The sequence below is a fragment of the Miniopterus schreibersii genome (genome assembly GCF_964146895.1).
Source record: "Miniopterus schreibersii genome assembly, chromosome: 16".
Classification (NCBI taxonomy): Eukaryota; Metazoa; Chordata; class Mammalia; order Chiroptera; family Miniopteridae; genus Miniopterus; species Miniopterus schreibersii.
The window spans coordinates 24525103-24549099 of record NC_138116.1 but is presented as its reverse complement, the minus strand read 5'-3'; the positions used below and the strand labels follow the sequence as shown (position 1 = coordinate 24549099).

At 50.4% G+C, this 23997-nt stretch overlaps 4 protein-coding genes across 11 annotated transcripts in view; 2 read left to right on the top strand and 2 right to left on the bottom strand.

Annotated features, from left to right (window-relative positions):
- The first annotated feature begins 3372 nt into the window (after nucleotides 1–3372).
- Nucleotides 3373–13380, top strand: GFAP (glial fibrillary acidic protein). 5 transcript variants are annotated; one of them, XM_081116064.1, is made up of 10 exons: nucleotides 3380–3848; nucleotides 4768–4828; nucleotides 5022–5117; nucleotides 5804–5965; nucleotides 7493–7618; nucleotides 7787–8007; nucleotides 8555–8598; nucleotides 8958–9077; nucleotides 10564–10649; nucleotides 11319–13380. In XM_081116064.1, the coding sequence occupies exons 1-10, from the start codon at nucleotides 3388–3390 to the stop codon at nucleotides 11358–11360; spliced, it is 1419 nt and encodes a 472-aa protein (XP_080972190.1). In that variant the 5' UTR covers nucleotides 3380–3387; the 3' UTR covers nucleotides 11361–13380. The 5 variants fall into 5 exon arrangements, with proteins under 5 accessions (XP_080972193.1, XP_080972190.1, XP_080972189.1 ...); XM_081116063.1 differs by having other exon boundaries at nucleotides 10924–13380; XM_081116067.1 differs by lacking the exon at nucleotides 8958–9077 and having other exon boundaries at nucleotides 3373–3848.
- FAM187A (family with sequence similarity 187 member A) lies at nucleotides 13374–19005 on the bottom strand. Its single transcript, XM_081116068.1, has 5 exons — nucleotides 18864–19005; nucleotides 17824–17975; nucleotides 17294–17426; nucleotides 15719–15739; nucleotides 13374–14918 (listed from the first exon to the last, which is right to left on the bottom strand). Exons 4-5 carry the CDS (start codon nucleotides 15735–15737, stop codon nucleotides 13672–13674), a joined length of 1266 nt encoding a protein of 421 aa, XP_080972194.1. The 5' UTR covers nucleotides 15738–15739; nucleotides 17294–17426; nucleotides 17824–17975; nucleotides 18864–19005; the 3' UTR covers nucleotides 13374–13671.
- DNAAF19 (dynein axonemal assembly factor 19) lies at nucleotides 13380–17966 on the bottom strand (the record flags this gene model as incomplete). Of its 2 annotated transcripts, none has more annotated exons than XM_081116077.1 (3): nucleotides 13380–14918; nucleotides 17294–17426; nucleotides 17824–17966. In XM_081116077.1, 3 exons carry the CDS (start codon nucleotides 17964–17966, stop codon nucleotides 14913–14915), a joined length of 282 nt encoding a protein of 93 aa, XP_080972203.1. In that variant the 3' UTR covers nucleotides 13380–14912. The 2 variants fall into 2 exon arrangements, with proteins under 2 accessions (XP_080972203.1, XP_080972202.1); XM_081116076.1 differs by lacking the exon at nucleotides 13380–14918 and adding an exon at nucleotides 14951–16659.
- Nucleotides 19006–19033: 28 nt separating the features above from the next.
- EFTUD2 (elongation factor Tu GTP binding domain containing 2) overlaps nucleotides 19034–23997 on the top strand; it is a 28378-nt gene continuing 23414 nt past the window's right edge. The window contains exons 1-2 of one of the 3 annotated variants that reach the window (XM_081116058.1): nucleotides 19034–19332; nucleotides 21909–22017. In XM_081116058.1, the coding sequence (XP_080972184.1) occupies nucleotides 21913–22017 (105 nt within the window). In that variant the 5' untranslated portion in view covers nucleotides 19034–19332; nucleotides 21909–21912. Of the gene's footprint in view, nucleotides 19446–20037; nucleotides 20121–21908; nucleotides 22018–23997 lie in introns of those variants that run through there. The other 2 variants (XM_081116059.1, XM_081116057.1) reach the window with 2 other exon arrangements.

The window sequence follows — 23997 nt, the reverse complement described above, 5'->3', positions numbered from 1 at the left end:
GGCGTAGGAGGTCATCTTATCTCTACCTCAACATGAAGTGGGGCACAGCTTGGCTGAAGGCCCTGTGGAGGGGCATCCAGGCGTCCTCTCCCCATGGCCCACAGCTTTCTGCTTTGTGAAGTTGGTCTAGGGTTTGCCTGAGGATCCAGGTGTTGAAGGCCTCAGGCTGGGAAGCAGGAGAGGCAGCACCATGCAGATGGGGCCTAAGCCAGTCCAGGAGGATGCCAATAGCGGTGGAGGCTGGGAGCTGTGTCTGCCAGGGGCAGATGTGCATTATAGCGTGATCTAGAACTGAGAGAGAGAATGAAAGAGAGAGAGAGAACATAACTGTCTAACAATAGGGCTTGGTTAAATCAATGTGTATAGAAGAAAACCATGCAGTTGTTAAAATGATGATGTAGATAAATATTTATCCATATGGAAAAATGTTTACAACATATTGTTGAGCGAAAAAATTACATAATAATTTATACAGCATGAGCCCACTGGTAAAAACAGGAATTTATGTGTGGGGGGGAAATCTGGTAGTATTTATCTCCAGGTGGCAAAATTATGCCTAATTCAATTTTTTAGTTTTAAGTATGTTTTCTGATATTTTCTACAATGAATGTATAATAGAAATAATGAAAGTTGGGCACACAACCATGACCAAGTCTGTCTCCCTCATTGGTTCTCTGTGTGGACATCTTTAGACAGGTAAGGGCTGAGTGCAGGGATGGGTCTGAGGATCAGTGGGGGTTGAAGATGGAGCGAGAAGCCTGGCGCTATGACAGGGGCCCAGGGAGGTGGCTGAAGCGGGTGAAGGTGGGCCTCCACCTGCTGTTGCTGAAACACTCCTGTGTCTCACACACGCAGGTACAATTCACTGCACGACACTGACAAGCACTCCCTGCTCTCTTTAGGTCTTTTCCCTCCAGGACTGCTTGGTGCTCACTTCAACCAGATTTCATTTAAACAAGCAGAGGAGGCTGCAGACTGTGACTTGCCCGGCAAGCTGGAAAAGCAGCCACTCCTAGCCATAGAGAGGAGAGTTGGGACAAGGATTTGTCCCCATTCTTGCTCTTCCTTTAACAAGCCCTGTCCTTCCACAGCTCCCCCACCCACAACAGGATCAAAAGTCACTGAGCACCCCCTCCTCAGGATTCCCTCCCCATGAAACTGTTCAGGGCCTGGGGTCAGATGTGGCTAAGACTGAGGGACTCTTACCTCCTCTCTCTGTGCTGAGACTCACACAGAGGATGCTGGGGAAGATGCTTTTCATTTGGGCATGTTATGGGCTGCCTGCTGGGGTTCCCCCTGTGAGCCCCAGCTTAGGAGCCTGAGCTGCCTCTGAGAACTGGGCAAGGGGTGAGCAGCCAGGCCTTGTCTGCAGAGCTGGAGACCTGGCAGTGCTAGGCTGGCCACCCCCAGGGTACTTCCCCTCATGCCCACTGGATGACTCACCTTGGCACAGATACAATGGTTGGGGGTGGGCACAGAGCCTGCTCCCCGCTGCACTCCAGCCCCCATCAGATGCTTTCCGAGAAGCTCTTTGAGCAGTGGGCTTGGGCTTCACCCTGCCTAACAGCCTGACATCCTGGGATAAAAACAGCACAATCCCTGGGGGCCGCCCTCACTGTGTATGGCACCCTCACCGGGGGTGGAAAACAAAGCTCCATTCAGCAAGTGCCCAGGAGAAGGGATCAGAGGCTCAGGCACGGGCAGTGGGCAGAGTGGGGGTGGAGAGAGGAAGGCTGCCCACTTCCCAGAAGTCCAAGGACACGGATAGGTGGGGGTCCTTGGTGGGGTGCTGACTTCTCAGGACCAGAGTAAAAGGGGTAAATGGATTTCAAGTCTCAAAGACCAACAGGGCCCAGGCTCCAGGATCCCCGTTTGGAAGCAATGGCTCGTGGGTTCCCAAACCCACCCATCCCAGAGGCCTTTCCATCTTCTCGACCTGATGTGTGGGAACTCAAAGAAGATAAATCTGCAGAGTGAGAGTGAAGTGAGGGGTGGCCAGAGAAACAGGGTACTGCAGGAACAAAGGTGAGACTAAGGACAGCCAGCTCATTCATAACTGCTTTGTGGAGTTGTCAAGGCCTGGGTTCTAGGAGGGGGTGCATGGAGGCTGGGCATAAGAGGGTGAGCCCAGTGAGACAGGCAGGGGCTTAAGAGAGGCCCAGGGAAAGGGCCAAAGAGTGCAGTGCCTGCCCCCTCTTGCCCTATCACATCCCCCAAGTTCCTTTCATCATCCCCCCCACTGCCAGATAGAGGCCTCAACTGACCCTCCAAAAGAAAGGCTGGTGTCCACTTCCAGCCCACAGCCCCAGAACTCCAGGGAATGGGAAGAAAGCAGGAATACAGGGTGCCTGTATACAGAGGGAGGGACTCCAGCAATCTTTTGGGAATTGGGCTTGACAGGATGGAACAGGTTTGTTCCTTTTTTGTGTGTTTGTTTTTTGTTTTGTTTTGTTTTGTTTTTTGTTTGTTTTTTTAAATATATCTTTATTGATTTCAGAGAGAGGAAGGGAGAGGGAGAGAGAGAGTTGAAACATCAATGATGAGAGTGTCATTGATCAGCTGCCACCTGCACACCCCTGACTGGGGATCGGGCCCGCAACCTGGGCATGTGCCCTGACCAGGAATTGAACCAAGATCTCCTGGATCCTAGGTCAATGCTCAATGGCTGAGCCACGCCCAGCCGGGCTGTTTGTTTTTTAATCCTTACCTGAGGATATTTTTCTCATTGCTTTTCAGAGAGAGTGGAAGGCAGAGAGAGAGAGAGAGAGAGAGAGAGAGAGGGAGAGAGAAACATCCATGTGAGAGAGACACATCAATTGGTTGCCTCCTGCCTGAGCCCAGACTGGGCCGGGGATTGAGCCTGCAACCGAAGTACATGCCCTTGACTAGAATCAAACCCAAGATCCTTCAGTCCTTGCACTGACACTCTAACCACTGAGCAAAACTGACTAGGGCCAGGTTTGTTCTTGTCAAATTCCCATTTACTTGAAGGAAGAGTGCTGAGTGAGGGAAGGCCTGGGTTATGGGACTAAGAGTTAGAAGGCAGATTAGAGGTCACCTGGTACAGCCCTTTCTTGACCCACCTTCCTAGAGAGAGGATCTCCTTGCCTAGTGATCAGGCCTCAGACCCAGCATCTGGCCCCAGACACTGCCCACTAGTACCTCTGTCTGTGGCCAGGCTGGATCTGGCATGCCCAGGAGGCCCTGCCTCTGGTCACAATGACTTCAGTGGGGTGAGAGTAGCTCTCCCTGGGGCTGGGCTGCAACCCAGCCCCACCCCCTCAGGCTATGCCAGGGGGTGTTTCCAAGGACAATCTGGGCTGTGCCAAGCCGGCGCCCTCCTCCATAAAGCCCTCACATCCCAGGAGCCCGCAGAGCCAGGCCAGGATGGAGAGGAGATGGGCCACCTCAGCTGCCCGCCGCTCCTATGTCTCCTCCTCAGAGATGGTGGTAGGGGGCCTGACTCCCAGCCGCCGCCTGGGTCCTGGCACCCGCTTCTCCCTGGCTCGAATGCCACCCCCACTCCCAGCCCGGGTGGACTTCTCCTTAGCCGGGGCACTCAACACTGGCTTCAAGGAGACACGGGCCAGCGAGCGGGCAGAGATGATGGAGCTCAATGACCGCTTTGCCAGCTACATTGAGAAGGTGCGCTTTCTGGAACAGCAGAACAAGGCACTGGCTGCGGAGCTGAACCAGCTGCGGGCCAAGGAGCCCACCAAGCTGGCTGACGTCTACCAGGCTGAGCTTCGAGAGCTGCGCCTGCGGCTTGATCACCTCACCGCCAACAACGCCAGGCTGGAGGTCGAGAGGGACAATCTGGCACAAGACCTGGGCACCCTGAGGCAGAAGTGAGGAGGGGACCTAGGAGAGGAGCCTCATGAGCAGGGAGGACTGAGCCCCTAAGAGGAAGTCTCTGAAGGCCTGCAGAGACTCAGGCCTGGGACCCTGCCTCCCTGCTCACTGGTTTCCACACCTCTGGGAAGGGAGGGCTGTCCTTGCTCCCTAGAGGATGGGAGGGACTGGGAGAAGGCCCAGAGCCTCAGGGATTTGATTCCCAAAGACCTTCTGCCAAGAAAAAGGGTACTCTCAGCACCTGCCCACTGGGGAAGTCTGTGCTAGAGCAGTCAGGGACCCCAGCAGGCAGGGTCTGTGTGTTTCATTCAGGGTGGGGCCCTGTGACTGTGGATGGGGAGCTCACCTATTCTGAGCCCAGATCTGAATAAAGGAGGAATTGGAAGGAATGGCTGGTGTGCACTAGGAGGACTGGGCTCTGGGGTAAAGGAAGTGGGAGAAAGAGCAGGAAAATCTGGCTTCAGAACACAGGTGACTCTGTCACCAGCTTATGATCCTAGTCAAGCCATCTCAACTTGCACAGCTGTGAAGCAGAGATCTTAATAAAACCCATTTCCAAAGGCCAGAGGGAACCCCAGGGGCATGGTGCTTTGCTGAGCCAACTGCATGGGTGTGTGCCCCCAAGTGCAGGAAGACGTGTGTGTACGCATGCATGTTACAGTGAGTGTACATTGGTGGAAGCTCCTGTGTGAGCAGGAGCAGGTGTAGCAACCCTGATAAGGCACCTTGGTAATGAGTTAAAGCAAAGGCCCTCATCTGTTCACCTTCCTGGCCAAGTCTCTCCTTCTGCCACTCCACTAGTCCTGGGGTGGGCGGGTGGGGTGTCTCTCTGGCAGTCACCCCCAGGGAGATTGGGGCAGGGGTCCAAGAGTCCTCAGAAGAGCATGGACCCAGAAATGTGTCCCTCTACCTCAGGCTCCAGGATGAAACCAACCTGAGGTTAGAGGCCGAGAACAACCTGGCTGCCTATCGACAGGTCAGAGGGGTGGAGGGGTGGGGCGCAGGAGTGGGGAAAGGGTTGATGACAGTCCACCCAAACACAGCCCCCAACCAGCCTTCCTGAGCATTGTGCTGCTCCCCCAGCCCCAGAAGCGGGGGAACAGACAAGGCTAGGGAATGGGGGAAAAGAGTCTGGGGTCAGAGTGGCCTTTGCCTCCTCCCTACTCTAGGAGGCAGATGAAGCTACCCTGGCCCGTCTGGATCTGGAGAGAAAAATTGAATCTCTGGAGGAGGAAATCCAGTTCTTGAGGAAGATCCACGAGGAGGTAAAGCCGGACAGAGGGAGGAAAGGCCAACACAGATTGGAAATGAGAGGGTGGGGGGGGGGAACTGAGGAAGACAGAGGTAGAGACAGACAAGAGAACATCAACAGCCCCTGGTAAAATGCACATACACACACCACTTACAAAAGCCTTGTGGCCTTATTTTTTCCTCACTACAGCCCTGTGAGATAGGAACCCTTTCAGTATTATCTACTTTTCACAGAGGACACTGAAGCTCAGAGAGGTTAAAGAACTTGTTAAACTCACACAGTTAGTCTCTGACTCCATTCATTCTGCCATCTGTCTCCATTTAACCAAGAACCATTCATAACAAAAAAGATCCCGCTGAGCTCTGACCTCGGATCATGGATTCAGCATTCATGACCCCATGGAACCTGGAGACCTGCGGGCACACTCACACACAGTGACTCAGGCACTCTTTCATAAGGACACAGGCACATTTTCAATGCTCCTGCCTATCTAGGCCTGTGAGGAGGACACCATGAGACCCGGAAATACCCCCAGCCTTCCCTAGCCTGGGCCACACACTTCCTCCAACTGGGACTGTCCCATTTGCCTCAGCCAGCATCCGTATCTGACAGGCAGGCAGAAGAGGGCAAGATGCTACAGGAAAACTCCAATTGCAGCCTGGGCTCTGAGCCCTGCTATCCTTCTCTCACCCCGGTCAGGAGGTTCGGGAGCTCCAGGAACAGCTTGCCCGGCAGCAGGTCCATGTGGAGCTGGATGTGGCCAAGCCAGACCTAACAGCAGCCCTGAGAGAGATCCGCACCCAGTATGAAGCAGTGGCATCCAGCAACATGCACGAGACAGAGGAGTGGTACCGGTCCAAGGTAGCCCTGACTGTGGGCCAGCCTGCCTCCTCCAGGCAGCCCTCCTGGCTCCATACAAGAGAATTAGGAAAGGAGGGTGGAGGGAGATGGGAGAGGATCCTCTCTGGGTGACTGACATTCACCAGAGAAGTGAGATGACTTGCCCTGGGACACACAGGCAGTATTACTTCCAATAACAACTTAATGCTACTATTACTATCATTATTTGACAACACTGTTCTGTGCCAGGCTTTGTGCTTTGCACAGATTATCTTACTATGAAGTAGGTACTGTTCTTTTTTTTTTTAATATGTCTTTATTGATTTCAGAGAGAGGAAAGGAGAGGGAGAGAGATAGACAGGGTAGGTACTGTTCTTTGATAGATGAGCGAACTGAAGTCCAGAAAGGTTAACTAATTTGCCCAGTCACACAGCTTCTATGAGGTAGAGCTAGATTTCCAACCCTAGCCATTTCACTTGGGAGCTTGCATTCTTTTTTCCTTTTTTTTAAAAAAAATATATCTTTATTGATTTCAGAGAGAGGGAGGGAGAGGGAGAGAGAGAGTTGAAACATCAATGATGAGAGAGTCATCATTGATCGGCTGCCTCCTTCAAGCCCCCAACCGGGGATGGAGCCTGCAACCCGGGCATGTGCCCTGACTGGGAATTGAACCACGATCTCCTGGATCCTAGGTCGATGCTCAACCACTGAGCCACGCCCGGCCAGGTAGGAGCCTGCATTCTTGATGCCTCTGCCATCTGTGTCCTGGGTTATTGAGCATCTACTGCATGCCAGGCACTGCCTGGGCTACAGAGACATGTCTGACCAGGAAGATGTGGTGCGCACCCAAGTATGGTGTCTACAGAAAACACTGCAGGGCAGAGTCTATGTGCAATGTGGGGACCAGGAAGGATATCATAGAAGGGAGGGCACTTGGACTAAGCAGGACTGGCAGGCTATGAAGAGAAGAGGGAAGGGGTATTCCGAGTGTAGGACAGAGCGTGTGTAGAGGCCTGGAGGCAGAAAGGCACAGAGAAGTGGGGCCCAGAGATGCTGGCCCAGGGCACTGAGCTAAGGAGTGTGTGGCAGAAGCCAGTGATGGTTGTGAGTAGATTGAAGCCTGCTGGACCCCTGAGGGCTTCGCTGCAAGCTGGGGGAGGGAGGGCTATTAGAACCCAAGTATCTGCTCAGCAGAGCCCATTACTGTCTATGGTGGGGGGAAATAGGGTTCAGTCCCATAGATGGAGCTGCCAGTGCAGGAGATTCTGGGTTCTGTGGCAATACTGTTCACTCATTTATTCCCTGACCAGGCATTGTGTTAAGTGCTGAAGACTCAGCAGTGGCTTCTGTGTCCCCTATCCATGGGTCACAGTCGCTGGGAATAATCTCACCCAGGGCCAATGTCTGGGGTGACCTGGACCGCAACCCTGGGGTCCTGCCCACCTCCCTGATTTTCCAGAGACTGTGCCTTCTCACGGGCCCACACAGCTCCCCATATGTGGCTGCAACACCCTCCCCCCCTCAGTATAGGGCCCTCTTCCCATGTAGTTTGCCGACCTGACAGACGCCGCTGCCCGAAACACCGAGCTGCTCCGCCAAGCCAAGCACGAGGCCAACGACTACCGGCGCCAGCTGCAGGCTCTGACCTGCGACCTGGAGTCCTTGCGTGGCACGGTGAGCGTGAGCCGGGCCCGAGGCAGGTGGGCGGGGGCATCGAGAGGAGGCTGGCAAGCGGGAGGAGGGGACAGGGCACCCCCGGGGACGCTGGAGGAGGAGGGCCAGGGGCGGGGCCAGAGCGGGGCGGGGCGGGGCCTCGAGGGACAGGCTGGCTCCGCCCTACAGAACCAGTCCCTGGAGAGGCAGATGCGGGAGCAGGAGGAGCGCCACGCGCGTGAGGCTGCGAGTTACCAGGAGACCCTGGCCCGACTGGAGGAGGAGGGGCAGACCCTCAAGGACGAGATGGCCCGCCACCTGCAGGAATACCAGGACCTGCTCAACATCAAGCTGGCCCTGGACATCGAGATCGCCACCTATAGGAAGCTGCTGGAGGGCGAGGAGAACCGGTGAGCCCCGACCACAGCCCTGGGGAATCCGCCCTGCTGCTCCTCCCTAGAGTCACTTTGTTCCCTTCAGGGACTGCCTTATTCAGCCTTGTGTTCTGCCCCTTCCTATTCCAGTGCCCAGCACAGTGCTGGCATAACACTCAGTAGGTATTCAATAAATGTTTGATGAATGAGTGAACTGATTCAATTCAACCAATGTTGATTAGGTCCCAGGGCAAAGACTTGGGTCACCTCCCCTAAACTAAAAGGCTCACCACCACCCCACCCTCCCAACAAATAATGGACTTCTTTTCCCCTGACCTATCTTTTGTGCCTCCTCAGAACTTTCTTTGCCACTCCCCTCCCCCCCAGCCCACCCCCATCAAAGGTGATGTTCACAGATGATACCCAAGCCCCTTGCAGACTCTTGGAGCCCCATGGAGCATGTTGGCTGCTGAGAAAAGTTAGGAAATTCGCTCCTCAAGGCTGTCATGATAAACCTGGACCAGGACCTGGACTGTGATGTCCTTGGGCATCTTGGTCACCCCTCACCTCTGCTGTTTTTCAGCATCACCATTCCTGTGCAGACCTTCTCCAACCTGCAGATCCGAGGTCAGTAGAGCAGAGCTGAGTGGCCAGGGTATTCGATTAATGCCCCCTCCCCCAGGCCTGTGAGCTGCTGCTCTGGCCTGGGGCTGAGAACCTGGGTAAAAGGGTTCACGGCTCTCCTTGAGGGCCTCCAAAGTTCACCACAGAGTTTCTCGCTAGAACAAACTATCCCAGGGCATTTCAGGTGGGGCTTGCAGCCACTCCTGTCTTGCTCTTCCCTGTGTCCTACTTCCATCCCTGCACCCCATTCCCTACAGAATTGGGTGAGGGGCTCAGCCTCTGTCCTGTCTGCAGATCCCTGAACAAGCTCTGCCCATCTGAGTGTTTTATGTTTTTGTTTTTTTAACTGCTTGTCACTACAGGGGGCAAAAGCACCAAAGAAGGGGAAGGTCACAAGGTCACAAGACATCTCAAAAGCCTCACAGTACAACTTATACCAATTCAGGCTCACCAGATTGTAAATGGAGCCCCGCCGGCTCTAGGTTAGCTGCCTTCCTCTCAGACACAGTGCTTTTCTCCGCTTGGTAGGAAGGGAGCCTCACCAAGTCCATGTTCCCCATCCTCTTGGGCTCCCTCCTCCCAGGTTTCCCTAAAGGGCCAGCCTGTGTCATCTTCCCAGCAATGTGAGTGCCCAACCCAGGACCTGGCACAGACAGGGTAAATGTAGGTTAAACTAGCAGAGCTGGCTGGTGTTCAGGGTAATATATGCTCAGATGAGATGCTCTGGGGCCTCTGAGCAAATGCCAGCCTCTGCCTCACCTCTTCCCTGTCACTGAGAGGGCCCCTAGGGTCTCACTGCCCAGTGGCCAGGCTCTCTGCTTGTTTTGTCTTTCCCCACAGCTCCGTTTTTCAGCTTGATGCTGATTCAGCCCAGAGGATTATTTCCCCCTGGACTGCTGCTCTTGTAGTGTATAAAGTTTTATGTTCCCTGCTCTTAATTTTAAATATTAGTGAGTGTGACATGTTATATTTTTCTCTCTGAGGGGGGGGAAGCTAAATTACTTCTTATTTGTATGTGGCCCTCAGATGATTCTCAGCTATGGGGAAAAATTCTTCTGGGCTAGAAACACAGGAATACTAGATATGTGTGTCTCAGGGTTTAGTTTAACATCAGAAAGGTTAACCAGGGGGACCAGCTAGAGGTAATATGCCAAGTCCCTGGGTCATTATGGCCCAGAGGCTTGGCAGAGAGAAGTAGAAAAGGGGAAAAGTGACAGGAAAGGGACCCACATGTATTGAGCCAATCGCTTAACATACATTATTTCAGTTAACTGACTGCACTCCCACCTAGAGAAGTAAGCACCATCATCCCTATTTTGCAGATGAGGAAGCTGAGGCTGGGAGAGGTAAATTAACTTGCCCACAGTTGTGTGGCTGGTTAGTGGCTGAGCTGGGGCTCGAGCTGTGCCCTGCCTGATTTCAAAGCCCACGTGCTCCTTCCTTGGCACAGTGCTGGGTTGTCAGAAAGCCAGGTGCACCTGGCCAGCATGGCTCAGCGGTTGAGCATTAACCTATGATCCAAGGGATCTCGGTTTGATTCCCGGTCAGGGCACATGCCCAGATTGCAGGCTCGATCCCGTGTGGGGCATGCAGGAGGCAGCTGATCAATGAGTCATTATTACTGTTTCTATCTCTCTCTTCCTCTCCCTTCCTCTCTCTAAAATCAATAAAGATTTTTTTTTAAAAAAAGAAAAAGAAAAGAACGCCAGGTGCCAGGCAAGGGCTTACAGAGGGACTGAAATGCAGCCAGGCCAGGAGAGCAAGCGGGCAGTGGACAGAGCAGCCAGGACTTGCCCAACTCAATGGGGACTTGGGGGTTGCCAGCCCCCTTGGAAGAGCCTAGGCCCTCCCTGCCTGGTTGGATAGGCTATTGTCCTCATGATTTGGGTGTGACAGGAAGCCAGCAGTGGCTGAGGATGTCTAGTGCCCTGAGTGCCCACAGAAGGCCTCCTCTCCTCACATTTACAGAAACTAGCCTGGACACCAAGTCTGTGTCAGAAGGCCACCTCAAGAGGAACATCGTGGTAAAGACTGTGGAGATGCGGGACGGAGAGGTGAGGAGAGCAGACCTGAGATTCTGGCCCCATCAGGCTCTGGCTGCCCCCAGGAATTCTTGAGGCCAGGCTCTGGAATAAAGCCTGAACTGGCACATAGAAGGTTCTTGAGAACTCGTAAGGGCTCCGCAGGGAGGTTCTGAAAGAGGGGAAGGAACCTGGATGTAATTCAATTTCCCAGCCCCTCCACTGGCAGTTCTAAGGGGAGCCTGGGTGACTAGACCACTGGATGGGATCCTGACTCAGGCTTTCTCCCTTTCTCACCCTGACTCAGGTATCCCCAGCACCAGACGTGGGGGAGAGAGAAAGAAAATTCAAGTTAGCAGTTTTCACTCCCAACTTTCCATTTCCAGCTTGTTTAAAGGAATCTTCCAGAGAGGAGTGGGAAAAGGGATTTGGCATAACCCACTCCCCATCACACCAGCAACAGTACTAGCTAATTTCACACCATCAGCTCACCATGTGCCTGGCATAGTGCTAAATGATTTACAGGTGTGATCTCATCCCCCCCCCTGACTGCTGCATGAGGGGATTCTGGTCACTTTCATAGAAAAGAAAGACCCAGGAAGGTTGAGCACTTGCCCAAGGTCACGTAGCCTGGCAGTGATGGACCCAGGGTCTGGGTGAGCTCCTAACTGTGGCACTGTGCACCTTCTCTGCCCCCTGCAGGTCATTAAGGAGTCCAAGCAGGAACACAAGGATGTGATGTGAGGAGGGAACCACCTGGTGGCCCTGTCCATACCCAGAGGGGTCTGCAGCAGGAAACAGGATAGTTGTCCCTCCTCTGATAGCTAATTTCCCCAGACCTGAATTCCCACCCCCACCCCCACCGCAGCTGCTCCTCTCCCCACTCCATCTCTATGCCAGCTTCTGCCCTAGGCTCGATCAGCATTAGGCCTGCTAGACAGCACCCACCGCACTCCCAGCAACTCCTCCTAACAGAGCACTGACCCCAAAGGGACAGCCTGGAGGGGCATGGCAAGAAGCTTGGGTTAGAATTGGGAGGAAAGAGAGAAGTTGGGGAGGGCCTGGAGACCTAATAAATCACCCTCCATGGCCTAATCCCTGTTGTCATGGCAACTGTTGCCAGAGCTGGAGGTCTCTGGGCTATCTGGGAAGTGGGCCTTTGAGTTTCCTCAGGCTGCTGGAGGAAAACCGAGACTCTGAGACAGGAAGGGGAAGTCTCTGCACGCAAGGTGGCCCTGGCCAGAGGCTCATTCTTAATCTAAACGGACCCTGCCCAGTCTGAAAGCAGGCGAGGGTATCCTGCCACCTGGAGTCATCAGCAGACAGAATTCCTGGCCTGCCGATTCCAGAGGGGCCTCCTGAGTGATGATTCAAGCGTCTTGGCCTCACTGAGCTGCCACGTGGGCAGGTGGGAGCTTGATTCTCAGCACTAGGGGATCTTCGTATAAGTGGAGAGAGAAGTGATGCTAGGAAGTAGAGGGGACTGCCTGGCCCCTAGATGTCAGTACGTAGAGGTCAAGTCCAGGAGGACTTTCCCCATATAGGCTGGGGGAGGGAGGCAGGTAGAGACAGAGGAGACAGTGGGATGATGCTAGACATCAGAGTTGGGGTTGTGGATGGACCAGTTACACTTGGCATCTGGGTCATGAGAATCAAGGAAGTGACTCGTCCTCTTGAAGATACTGAAATAGGAAAGGGGCTGCTGACCACAAGAGCAGGACACATTTTGTCCCAGTTCCAAAGGCCCCTTTCTGCTGCATAATTCCCATCCACCCAAAGCCTCTGAGCCCCTGCAGCCGCTGTCTCCCAACCCCAGCAAATACAGCTGGGTGAAGCCAACACCCAGTCACCTGATGCTTTTCCCTAAACCGAGGGCCCTGTGGTCCCCTCTTACTCAAATACAAAATGTACCCCAGTATTTTAGCTAGCCCTCTATTTTGTAATTCCGAAAATTGAGGCATGAGCAGAGTGAAGCCCCTGGTTTGTGTTCCTACGGCCTGGACAGGAGAGTGGGGAGGGGCAGAGACACTTGCACCCAGAGCATCTGCTCTGCTTCCCACAGGAAGACTGTGGGGGGCATGGGGTTATCTGTGCCCAGAAATGGGACCGAGAGGACCAACTCCAGGGTGCCCCTCTTCCCTCTAAGGCCAAAGGGAGTGAGAAATAGGAATCCCTCTTTCCAAGACTTGGTGCCCTTTCTCTGACCGCCTCCTGCCACCCACTGATGCCTTTAGTTACTGAGGTAAATAAAGCCAATTGCTGTGGCCTCCTCCAGAGTGGACTCTGATCTGTTCAGAAGAAGCTGGGGCTGGGGGAAGAGGGCAGCCTTGGACAAGACACAACTTGCTTCTTGTCACTGATCAACTCTGGAGCTCAACCCCTCATAGCAGCAGCCACATGACAAGTCCCACCTCCAACCCTGCTCTCCCATAGCAGTCCTGGTGCTTCCACCCCACCCCCTGGGGCCTTTGCTCCCAGCCCCTCTTCTTACCCCCAACCCCCAGCACAGGTGCAGTCTCTCAGAAAAGCCCTGAATTAACCTCCATTTTCCTCACCCATTTCCTCTCTTCTAGTCTTTACCTTTATTCCCAAACCTGCCATTTCTACCAGCCAGTCCCAGGACAAGGCTGGGAGGAAGGCAGAGAAGACATACAAGAGGCCCGCCCTCTCTTTTCTTCCTTCCTCTCCCTGCTATCCCCAATTCAACCAGCACCCATTTGGCAATCTTCGAAGGCAAGAAAATAAAGCACCACAAACACTGTTCAATACCAAATAGGCCATTTAATAAATATTAGGTTCCCTTCTTCCGAATTCTCTCATCTGATGAAGTCAGAAGACATGTGCACCTTGGCTACTCCATCATAGCCTCAGTCCCCATCTCCCACCTGCCTCAGGCCTCCCCACTTCCCAGATCAGTGTCCATGAAAATGGGGAGCAGGTCGTAACTAACAAATTTGTCCACACCCCCTCGCCACATGTTCTAGTTCGGGAGGCCCACCATCCTGAACAAACACACTTGAGCACAACTGGTCTTCAGAGAAAGGGAAGAGAGAGCCTAGGGAGAGAAGTTGGGACAAAAGCGAAATAAGTAACAGCAGCAGCGACAAAGGTGAAAGATGACAAAGACTGCAGTGATGAGCAGGTACCCTATCAGGGTGAGCTCCAAGGCGGAGCGGACCTCGGGGTCCGAGAGTGAGACCTTGTAGCGCCCTTGAGATGTCACGCCCAGTCGGAACCCAGCGACCCGCTCTCCCTGCCGCCAGCAATAATAGATGCCCCTGTCGTCGAGCTGCGTAAAGCGGATGTGGAGATGGTTGCCATAGTCGATGAATACCCTCATGGACCTATTGACACCCTGCAGGTACCTTGTGCGATAGAAGCGCTTGCGGTCCTTGTCCCAAGCCACAGCATGCTCGGGCCGGGCCCCAGGACAGGAGATGATGAGTCTGTGACCCGGCTTCTGTTGGTGGTACTGAATGGGCACCTGGGGCACCCAGGGCCGTTTGCCCACTTTGGACACATAGTTTACAATGGACATCACGCTGTTCAAGGTCATGCTCTTATTCTTGCAGGGTACCATGCAGCTCTGAATCTGCAGCTCGGGTGTGTGGTCTCTGGCCTTGGCCTGAAGGTCTTTTGGCGCAGCCTGTGAACCACAGGACACCACGTCCTCAAGGGTTTTGTGGTAGCGTGGGGAGAGGTCTGGACTCTCCAGATAGCAGAGGCCAATGCGCCACTGCTCCCCACGCACCCCGCAGCGGTCACAGGGGGTCCACTCCCAGAAGGTGGTGAAGACATGGAGTTTCCCACGGTACTCGTCGACAAAGGGCTCTTGGCCCAGGTCCTTGAAGGTGGCCACCATTCCCTTACTACTCTGGATGTCCACATCGTAGGCATAAAAGTAGTCCCCCTTGCGAGTGCCACAGAAATACAAACCTGAGTCCTCGGGCTGGGCCCGGAAAACCAACAGGCTGAACATGCGAATGCTGAAGCGGACCAGCAGGTCACTGCCCGCCCGTACCTGGGATGCCTCTGTCAGCAAACGTCCATCAAAGTCCGTGAGCACTTTGGTGTGGCTGCTACTGATAGACTCCTGATAGTACCACACTACAGCAGACACCTCCTCGGGCTTACAGTGGCAGGGCAGCTCGAAGCTCATGTCGGCCAGGTAGGCTGCATTGTCGAACGTCAGGAAAGAAGGGCACGGGGTCCTCAGAAAAATGTTCTCCTTCTCCACAATTTCAAAGGCCTGGAGACTCCCCCATGCCCACAGCAGCACAATAGTGTGGGCCGGGTTCATGCCTGAAGGAGGGAAGGGGTCAGAAGGGCCAAGGAAAAACCAAGGCACTTAAAGGCCTATGGGGCTGCTAGAAATCACTGCCAGAGGAGGCATCTTTATGAGGAAAGGAGCAGCCAAGGAGCAACGATCTGCGGGGCAAGTGGCCAAAGGCAAGGCAATTTATTCCCAGCTGATGTACACGATGCCTGTCTAATGTGTCAGATGTGATCTCAAGGAAAAACCATTCTAGAACCTGGCCCTCTCTCTCCTTTCTAGAACACTGGCACTCGCCCAAGAATGGCTCAGAAGAAACTGGAATGAGAAGCAAGGGCATAGGAGCTAGACAGGGAAATCTCTGCCGTCCTGCTCCAGGCCTTGTCCTGCCTGTCTGGTGGAAAGGTCTTCCCTTTGGTTAATCCAGGAGTTGAAGGAAACCCACCAGCTTCACATCAGGCCACCTGAAGAAGCCTGGGAGGCTCGTCAGACCTAAATTGATGGCTTGGGGCTTTCCCAGACCCAACCTGCACAGGAACTCAGCCCCTGGAGGAAAATACTATACTTCAAATGAGGTAGCATTTGGCCATTTGTCATTTAAATGTCCATTCACTAGTTTTATGTTATAAATATTCTTGTTAATAGCTATGGAGATCAGTATTTCTTTATTGTGGAAGAGTAAGGATTTTGTTTTTTCCTTTTGGGTGGGGCTGTAACTGGCATAGCCATTTGGATGGGCACATGCCCATCTTTCAGGGCTATGGGCCACAGGTTTGACAGATTCTGAGGGTAGGAAGCAAAGCTTTTTTCTTTCTTTTTTAATCCTCACCTGACGATATTTTTCCCATTGCTTTCCAGAGAGAGTGGGGGGGGGGGAGAGAGAGAGAGAGAGAGAGAGAGGGAGAGGGAGAGGGAGAGGGAGAGAGAGAGAGAAATGTCAATGTGAGAGAGACACATTGATTGGTTGCCGACCAGGCCCAGGGATCGAGCCTGCAACCAAAGCATGTGCCCTTGGCTGGAATCAAATCCAGGACCCTTCATCTATGGGTCGACACTCTAACCACTGAGCCAAACTGGCTAGGGCGCAAAGCTCTTTTAACTTTCTGGGTACTTGACCATCCTATGGATCTACACAGTTCAGAATATCAAGCCACCAAGGGACTAGAGAAGAGGGGAAGATTTGATTCTAGCTTTTGTTCTGAAGATTCCAAGTTGAGAAGGGAATTAGGCATGGGCTTATTAGTCCTAAAGTGCCCCCAAGGCAACCAAAATATGCCACCAGTAACCAGTGGGGGCCTCTGAAGATAACTGGTCCCATCAATCCACTTGGTACAGTGCTAGCAGTTCTTGTAGGAGTATCTCCTCCTCCTGGAGCCCACCAGGCTGCTCTTGCAGACCCTGTTCCTCCTGGCTGAGCCCTTCCTTCATGGGTCTGGGGGTGCCCATGGCCTGCAGCTTCTGAAACAAGCCCCTGCAGCTCGCTCTCTCTGCGTGGCTCATCAGGCTTAGGTTCAGGGCAAAGCGCCCAGTGCTGGCCAGGCTGCGCAAGATCCCCAGCACCACCAGCCGGTCAGCAGGCTTCACGTGATCAGCCAGTGCCACCAGCAGCTCCCCTAGTAGTCCAAATCCCACATCCATCTGGAAGAGGTGGCCCAGCTTGGGACCTCTGAGCTGCAGCAGGGCCTGGTAGCGCTCTGGCCCACTCCGCAAGTATCGCCGCCAATCACGGTAAAACTCTGCTGAGGTCTTAGGCTGCAGGATTGTTTTTTCCTAGATGACAAAAGACGAAAAGGGAATCCAGAGCTCTTCAAGCTGCTCTGTGACAGTGAGAGTGAGGGAAGCCTGTGGGTTTTCATCTTAACTCTACTACTGCTCTCTGAGCACTGGGAAGACAATGGTCCATGTGGGCCTCATTTTCAGATGAGAGAGGGTCCCAAAGAACCCAGGTCATGATGTGAGATTCTCAGTTGTACCAGGATTTTCCTACTGATGAATGTGAGGGTAAGTCAGGATCTACTCTGAGCAGAGAAGAGGGGATGATGACTGAAAACCTCAGGAAGAGAGAAAGAACTTAAGGGGAGTGTTAAGGATCTGACAGGCTGGGTCTACATCCCAACACGGCCACAGGATCATTATACTATATAGCATATAACCCAGAGCAACCCAAATCTGATCTGTGAATGCAAGTCAAAGGACTGACTGAAAAGGACCTGCCTAGCCCAACTTTCGGATTTGTTCTGCCCAAGTTAACTCATCCTCACCATCTGATGGTTGCTCTTCTTTCTGGGATTGGAGACAGAAATCTGCTTCTATTGGCTTAACATGAGAAATAAGGAAAAGGTATGTGTTGTAAGAAGAAAAGACTGGAGGTTTAGGGCAGAGAATCCTGCTGGGCCTCACCTACCTGGGAGATTTCGGTGGTTTCATCCTGAGATGTCCTTCCTGGAGTAGAGTGACAGTTCCAGGGCACAGTCCTCTTTTCTCCTATCTTGTCTTTCCGCTCCAGTGGCTTCAGATGTGATGCAAGGACAATACCCCTGCAGGCAAAGGACAAAGATTAAGGGATGGACTAAAGCTGTCTGTGGGTGTGAGGTGGCTGGACTTTGCATGATACAGGCTGAACCTGTTGGCAGGTCAATACGACAATAACAACAACAACAATAATCGCTGACAGCTTTTAAGCACTTCCCATGTCCCAGACATTGTGCTCAGAAATCTAACATGTAATAACTCATTTAATCATAGTAATGGTTACTCTCTTTTACAGATGAGGAATAGAGACTCAGAGAGGTTAAATAACTTGCCCAAGATCACACAGGTAGCAGAGGGCAGGACCAGTACTGAGCCCAGAATTGTCTGAATCCAAAACACATGCTCTTATCCACTACTATTGACCATAACAGGAGGGCCTGAGAAAAATGACATTAAGCCAACCTGAACTCCTCATAGGAAGCCACCCTCTGCTCCACTGCCCGTAACTTGGCAGCATTCTCCCGCTGGTACTTCTCATCAGCAGTAAGTGCAGCCTGCAGCTCTTTCTCCAAAGCTTTGAAGTCAATAATGTCATTCCTTTCCATGGCCTGTGCCTGGGGAAGGCAAAGGGAATGGACATCAGTGAAAGGTCAGTATCAGGGGAAGGAAAATGGACTCTTGCCCACAAAATGACACAAAAGCACTCCAGATATCTTGTCACTTATATTGGGGGGTTTACGAAAATCTAGTTCTCTACAGAGTTACATACTGAGGACTTGCTTAAGATTTGTTGTCACTAAACATAGAGCCTGTTCAGTTTGGAGTCATGTCTTAATTTTGTTTTCTGCCTCTAAGAATATTTTAATATTGCTGCTTTTGATGAGAAAGCATTTGGATCTTATAATTCAGTCCCTTCACTCTTTCACATAGCAAGTTATTGTGATAGAGAACTATTGTTAGCTACTCTTGAGCCCGGGGATAAGATTTCATCCATCATTAAATGTCTTTAATAAGAAAGGGTACTTTTCACCCAAACCAGATGCAATGACTGAGCAGGAAATCAAGAAGTGGCAGAGGAAGGGGCTTAATGATCCCTGTTCCCAAATCCCTCAGTCCTGCCCAGGACAGGTCCCTAGGTACTTCGGAGACCTCTTTAGTTCTGCCACTGTACTTTTGCAGCCTCTGGGATCTGAGGCTGATTGGTCCTGTTCTACAGAGAGATCATCTATATGGGTTCTAGTCCTGGCTCTGGCTTTTCCTTGTTGTGAGACCCCCTTGAACCTCAGATTCCTGGGGCATTGAGCTAGATGTTGTGGTAGTCATCATCAATAGCCCTAGCGCAGGGCAGCAGAATGTCCGCAACCAACCCTATAGCCCTCCCTCTCCACCCCAACGTGGTTAAGCTGAACACCAACAAGAGGGCTGACCAGGAATTTAACTCAAATGTTCTGGCTCCTGTCCAGTTCGGAGCCCTCCCCAGTCACTGAATAAATACAACTAACCCTTCTGACCCCCGTAGCCGTCACCCCAGCAGCCCTGGCCTCGGTTCCCGTGCTTTCTTTGGGGATTTTTAGGTACTCCGTAACAGGGCAGCTCAGCGTAGACCAGGTACAGCCGCTGTGGTTGCCTAGCAACAGCTCCAACAGCCTGCACACGTGATCGGCCCGAAGGCCCCCCTTTCAGTGCGGCCCCGAGGCGCCTGATCAGATTCAGGCCTCTTCAGGCCTCACTCTGTTTGGAGTAGCCCACGCCTCAGTTTTGGGGCCCACAACTCCACATCACCCGTTCCTGTGTCTACGGTGGCCATTCTTCCGAGCTGGCCCTCAGGCAGAGGGCTGTCCTCCGCGTCAGAAACGCGACAGCGGCGTCGGCGGGGTCCTTCCGGGCAGCGGGCGCAGGCGGTGCGGCGGCGTGGGCCGGAAGCGCGGTCGCCGTTGGGCTTCTTGGAGGTTTTGGCTGAGCCGGAGGGAGGTGAGCTGACGGGGGTCAACGGCCTGGGAAAGTTGCTCCGGGTGGGATGGGAAATTACGTAATGTCAGATCTGGAAGAGACTTTATATGCGATCTGCCTCTTTCACTTTACAAGTGAGTAAATTGAGGTGCGGAGCGGGAAAGGAATGAAAGCCCCACCCCACCCCCCACACACACACGCACACACATTCCAGGATTCCCTCAGTGTCGGCTATCCGTAAAACCCCTTCCCTAGGCAGGGGTCATTCTCTCACTGTTCAGTCCCCTCTCTCCGGTTCCATCTGTGCCATCTTCGCTCCTCTGCCAAGCTCCCTCCGTGCCTGCATTATAGCGGGAAGCTGCAGTGAGGTTTGGTACCTAAGGTTACTAGCTTTGTGCAACTGCAGGCAAGTCAGCTATCTTCTCTGCTTTGTCGGCGTCATTCATTCATTCATTCAACAACAACTACTTATTGAGGCCCTGTATTGTGTCGGGCACTTTTCTAAGTGAAATCAAATTAAGTCCTTGCTTAAATTGTAGTTAAGGAGCTGACTGAACCCATGGATGTATTTCAGCTAGTGATAAATGTTAATAATAATAAAACAGTGAATGTGGGGGTTGAAGAGTGTGTGTATAGGGGACTTTTATAGAGTTACAAGTGAAGGTTTCTCAGAAAACGTCACATTTTCATAGAGACTTGAGTGAAATGAAGGAACAAGGTATGAATATCCAAAGGAAGAGCATTTCACATTTCGAAGGAGAATGCGATAGCTTTTTGGAAGTGTAAAGAATCTCTATGCATATTGAAAGGTACCATAATAATTTACATTAGTTACTGGTTCTTGTAGCTCTTAATTCTCTATTTTATCTACAATCAGCACTCGACAGGGTGCATTGAGGGAGGTAGAGGGATTAACAGTGCAAGAAATAACAGTATCTTAAAATTAAATATTCCATTCACTTAATATTTAACAGTACCTATTTATGCAAGGTGTACTGGCAGGTACGCACAAGGAACACAGGGTTCCTGTATTCAAGAATAGCCAAAAAATAATGCTAGCTAACATTTATTGAGCCTGGGACTCTGATAAATTCTTTACACAGGCTATTTTGTTTAATTCTCATAACCCTTCATGCAATGAAAGGATTCACATCCAAGTCTTTCAACTCTGGAGCCCAGGCCCTTAACCCATGCTCTGGTTTGCTGCATATTACTTACAAGCTGTAGAGTTGTTGGTGAGGGTAATTAGTACAGTTAACTACCATTCAAGACAGTTAAATGCTAGTAAAGGAGCAGAAGGCTATAGCAGCATAGGGGAGTGAGAAATTGAGAATGTAGAAAAGCTTGAAAGAGGTGGCATTTGAACTGTACTTTGAATAGAATTTCAATAATTAAAGTGGAGAAACCCCACAAAAAACATATTAATTAAAAAGAGAAAACAGATAACTTTACAATAGAAAAGTCTGGCAGACACTGCTGTAATCAGGTGGTTAAAGTAACATCACCACTAATGGGACAAATTAAAATCATGTACTCCCTGATAGAAGATGCACTAAAAAGAACACAACATCACTTCTGAGATATTCCTGCCAGAAATGCATAACCTTAATCAATCATTAGGAAACATCTGACAAACCCAAGTTAAGGGACATTCTACAAACTCACTAGCCTATAATCTTCAAAAGTTTTAAGTCATAAAAGTCAAGGAAAAACTGAGGAATTGTTCCAGAGTGAGAGAAACTAAATACACGGCAACTAAATGCAAACATGCAATCCTGGATTGGATCCTTTGCTATGCAGGACATTATTAGAACAACTTGTGAAACTTGGGGTCTGTGAATTAGGTGGTAGTAATGTGTCTGATTTTGATAGTTGTATTGTGATTTTGTAGGGGAATGTCCTTGTTTGTAGGAATGATACACACCAAAGCAGTAGTTGGCAAACCTTTCCTATAGTAAATATTTTAGGCTTTCTGGGCCATATGGGCTCAGTTGTAGCTACTTAATTCTGCTGGTACAGTGTGAAACCAGCCATAGATAATATAAATGATTGAGCGTGGCTGTGTTCCAATAAAGCTGTTTTTATAGACATTGAAATTTGATTTCATGTCATTAATTTTCCTATATCATGAAATAATGTTCTTTTGATTTTTCAACTATTTAAAAATGTAAAAGGCATTCTTAGCTTGAGGGCTTTATAAAATCAGGCAGCAGATAAATTTTTAAAATAAAATTAAAATCAGGCAGCAGGCCAGATTTGTCCACAGGCCATAATGTGCCAACTCCTGCAGTAAACTTTTAGGTGGTGATGATGCATTGTGTCAGTAACTTACTCTCAAATAATTTAGGGAAAAGAAAGTTATTTGTACTGTTTTTAAAATCTTCTGGTATTAAGTTATTAAAAAAATTTTTAGTATTAAAAGAATATGTAAGCAGAGACAATGAGAAGAAAGAGGAGGGGGAGCTGTCAGTAGGTTGGTGTAATTGGAGAGGAGATGTGTGAAGGGATATGGTCAACTCTAAGCCTAGACATGTGGGGCCATGTCGTGGAGGCCTTGATTACCTTTTCAGAATCTAACTCCTCTTCTTGAATTTTAGCATCATGGATACTGACTTGTATGATGAGTTTGGGAATTATATTGGACCAGAGCTAGATTCTGATGAAGATGATGATGAACTGGGCAGAGAGACCAAAGATCTTGATGAGGTAAGATAATATATTGCTTTTTTCTTCTCTCACTTTTAAAAAAACAACAAAACTTTTAGTATTAAAAGAATATGTAAGCAGAGACAATGAGAAGAAAGAGGAGGGGGAGCTGTCAGTATGGGAATCTCCTGTGCTCCCATAATACCTGTGTACATTATAATATAACTTAATTGGGGTCTCACACTGCCCCTAAGAAAACTTTGCTACCAAAGTTCCAAAAGGAAATATAAGGTAATTACCTTTGCCAAGTGCAGCTGTACTGGGACCACCCTCATAAGCTCAGATTTTGAAAGATGAACAAAAACAATAGAGAAAGAAGGTACAGGTTCCTGTGCCTCCCTTCAGGAGAGCTATGGAGGATGAAGTCTGAGGCTTGCAAAAGACACTGAAGGTGGCTGTTATGATTTAGCAGAGTTCAGAACGAGGGGTAGGTGGGCCCCCTGCTCATCAGTGGAGGTGTGACATTAATAAAACAGCAGAGAAGCAAAACAAAAGTCCTGGCTGCCATCGGTAATCTCCATCATGGAAAATGTCTTTCGAATTAGATAAAAATAGAAAGGAAAAAAACACTGGAAAAAGAAAACTGAAGCCATATAGGTGAGGTGGAAAAAGAGCATCTTGCGACTTTAGATGCATTCAAGTCTCCAGGCCCAGATGCATTAGGTCCTGGATAGGGGAGATCTTGCAGAGGTAAGCTGAAAGCCACTGTGGTCATCTTTAAGAAACTGGGACTGGCTGTGGTGCTAGAAAGGGAATCAGGGCCTGGTCGACATGGCTTAGCGGTTGAGCATTCATCTATGATCCAGGAGATCACATTTCGATTCCTGGTCAGGGCACATGCCCGAGTTGCGGGCTCAATCCCCAGTAGGGGTCATGCAGGAGGCAGCCCCCTCAAATCAATAAAGTTTTTTTTTTTTTAAAGTGAATCAGAGTCTCATCAGGCTTTGTAAAGATGGAGATAAGGCACTGCATTTCAGAAACTACAGGCTAGTAAGTGTGGTATGTGTGCATGGTAAAAATTATGAAAGGAATTTTAAGACAGGCGACGTTGAACACTTAGGAAGCTCATGTGAGTTTTAGATTTTTTATTTTATTTTTTAAATATATCTTTATTGGTTTCAGAGAGAGGAAGGGAGAGGGAGAAAGAGAGATAGAAACATCAATGATGAGAGAGTCATTGATTGGCTGCCTCCTGCACACCCCCCACTGGGAATTGAGCCTGAAAACCCAGACATGTAACCTGACAGAGAATCGAACCTTGATCTCCTGGATCTTAGATCGATGCTCAACCACTGAGCCACGCCCAGCCAGGCATAATTAACCTATATATATATAATTTTTTATTTCATTCTCATACCTGTTACCATAGTAATTGCTCTAATGTACGTATGCTTTTTTATTTGTATGAGTTGCAAAATGTGTAGTTACATTGTGCACATGTGTTAATTTAAGTAAATGGAATCGTATTATCTGCATCATTCTGTTTCTTACTTTTGCCCACTCAGCGTGTGATAAGGGATGCATTTTAGGATCCATCTCTGTTGCTGTGTGTATGGCTAGTCTATGGCATCTGACTGATGCTCAGTTTTCCCTGTGTGTTAGTGATGGGGACCAAATAACCTGCCATCAGCCTTCCCTCAACACAAATAATACTGCAGCGAATAGTCTCACTTTATGCATCATGTGAAAATTTCTTTGTGTTATATTCCCAAAAGCAGAGTTGCTGATCATAGGATCATATATATACTTAATGTGTTTATACTTTGTTAATGTGTTTATACTAAGTACTGTCAAATTACACTTCAGCATGGCTGCACTAGTTCATATTCCTAGCAGACTAAGAGTTCCTATAACCTCCTAGTCCACATGGGATGCACAAATTTTTTAAAACGTCTTTATTGAAGGCACATAACAGTAGGAGATGCATAAGATTTTGATAATGGAGACAGGAAAGAAGGCAGGGCATTCTGGAAAAGAATA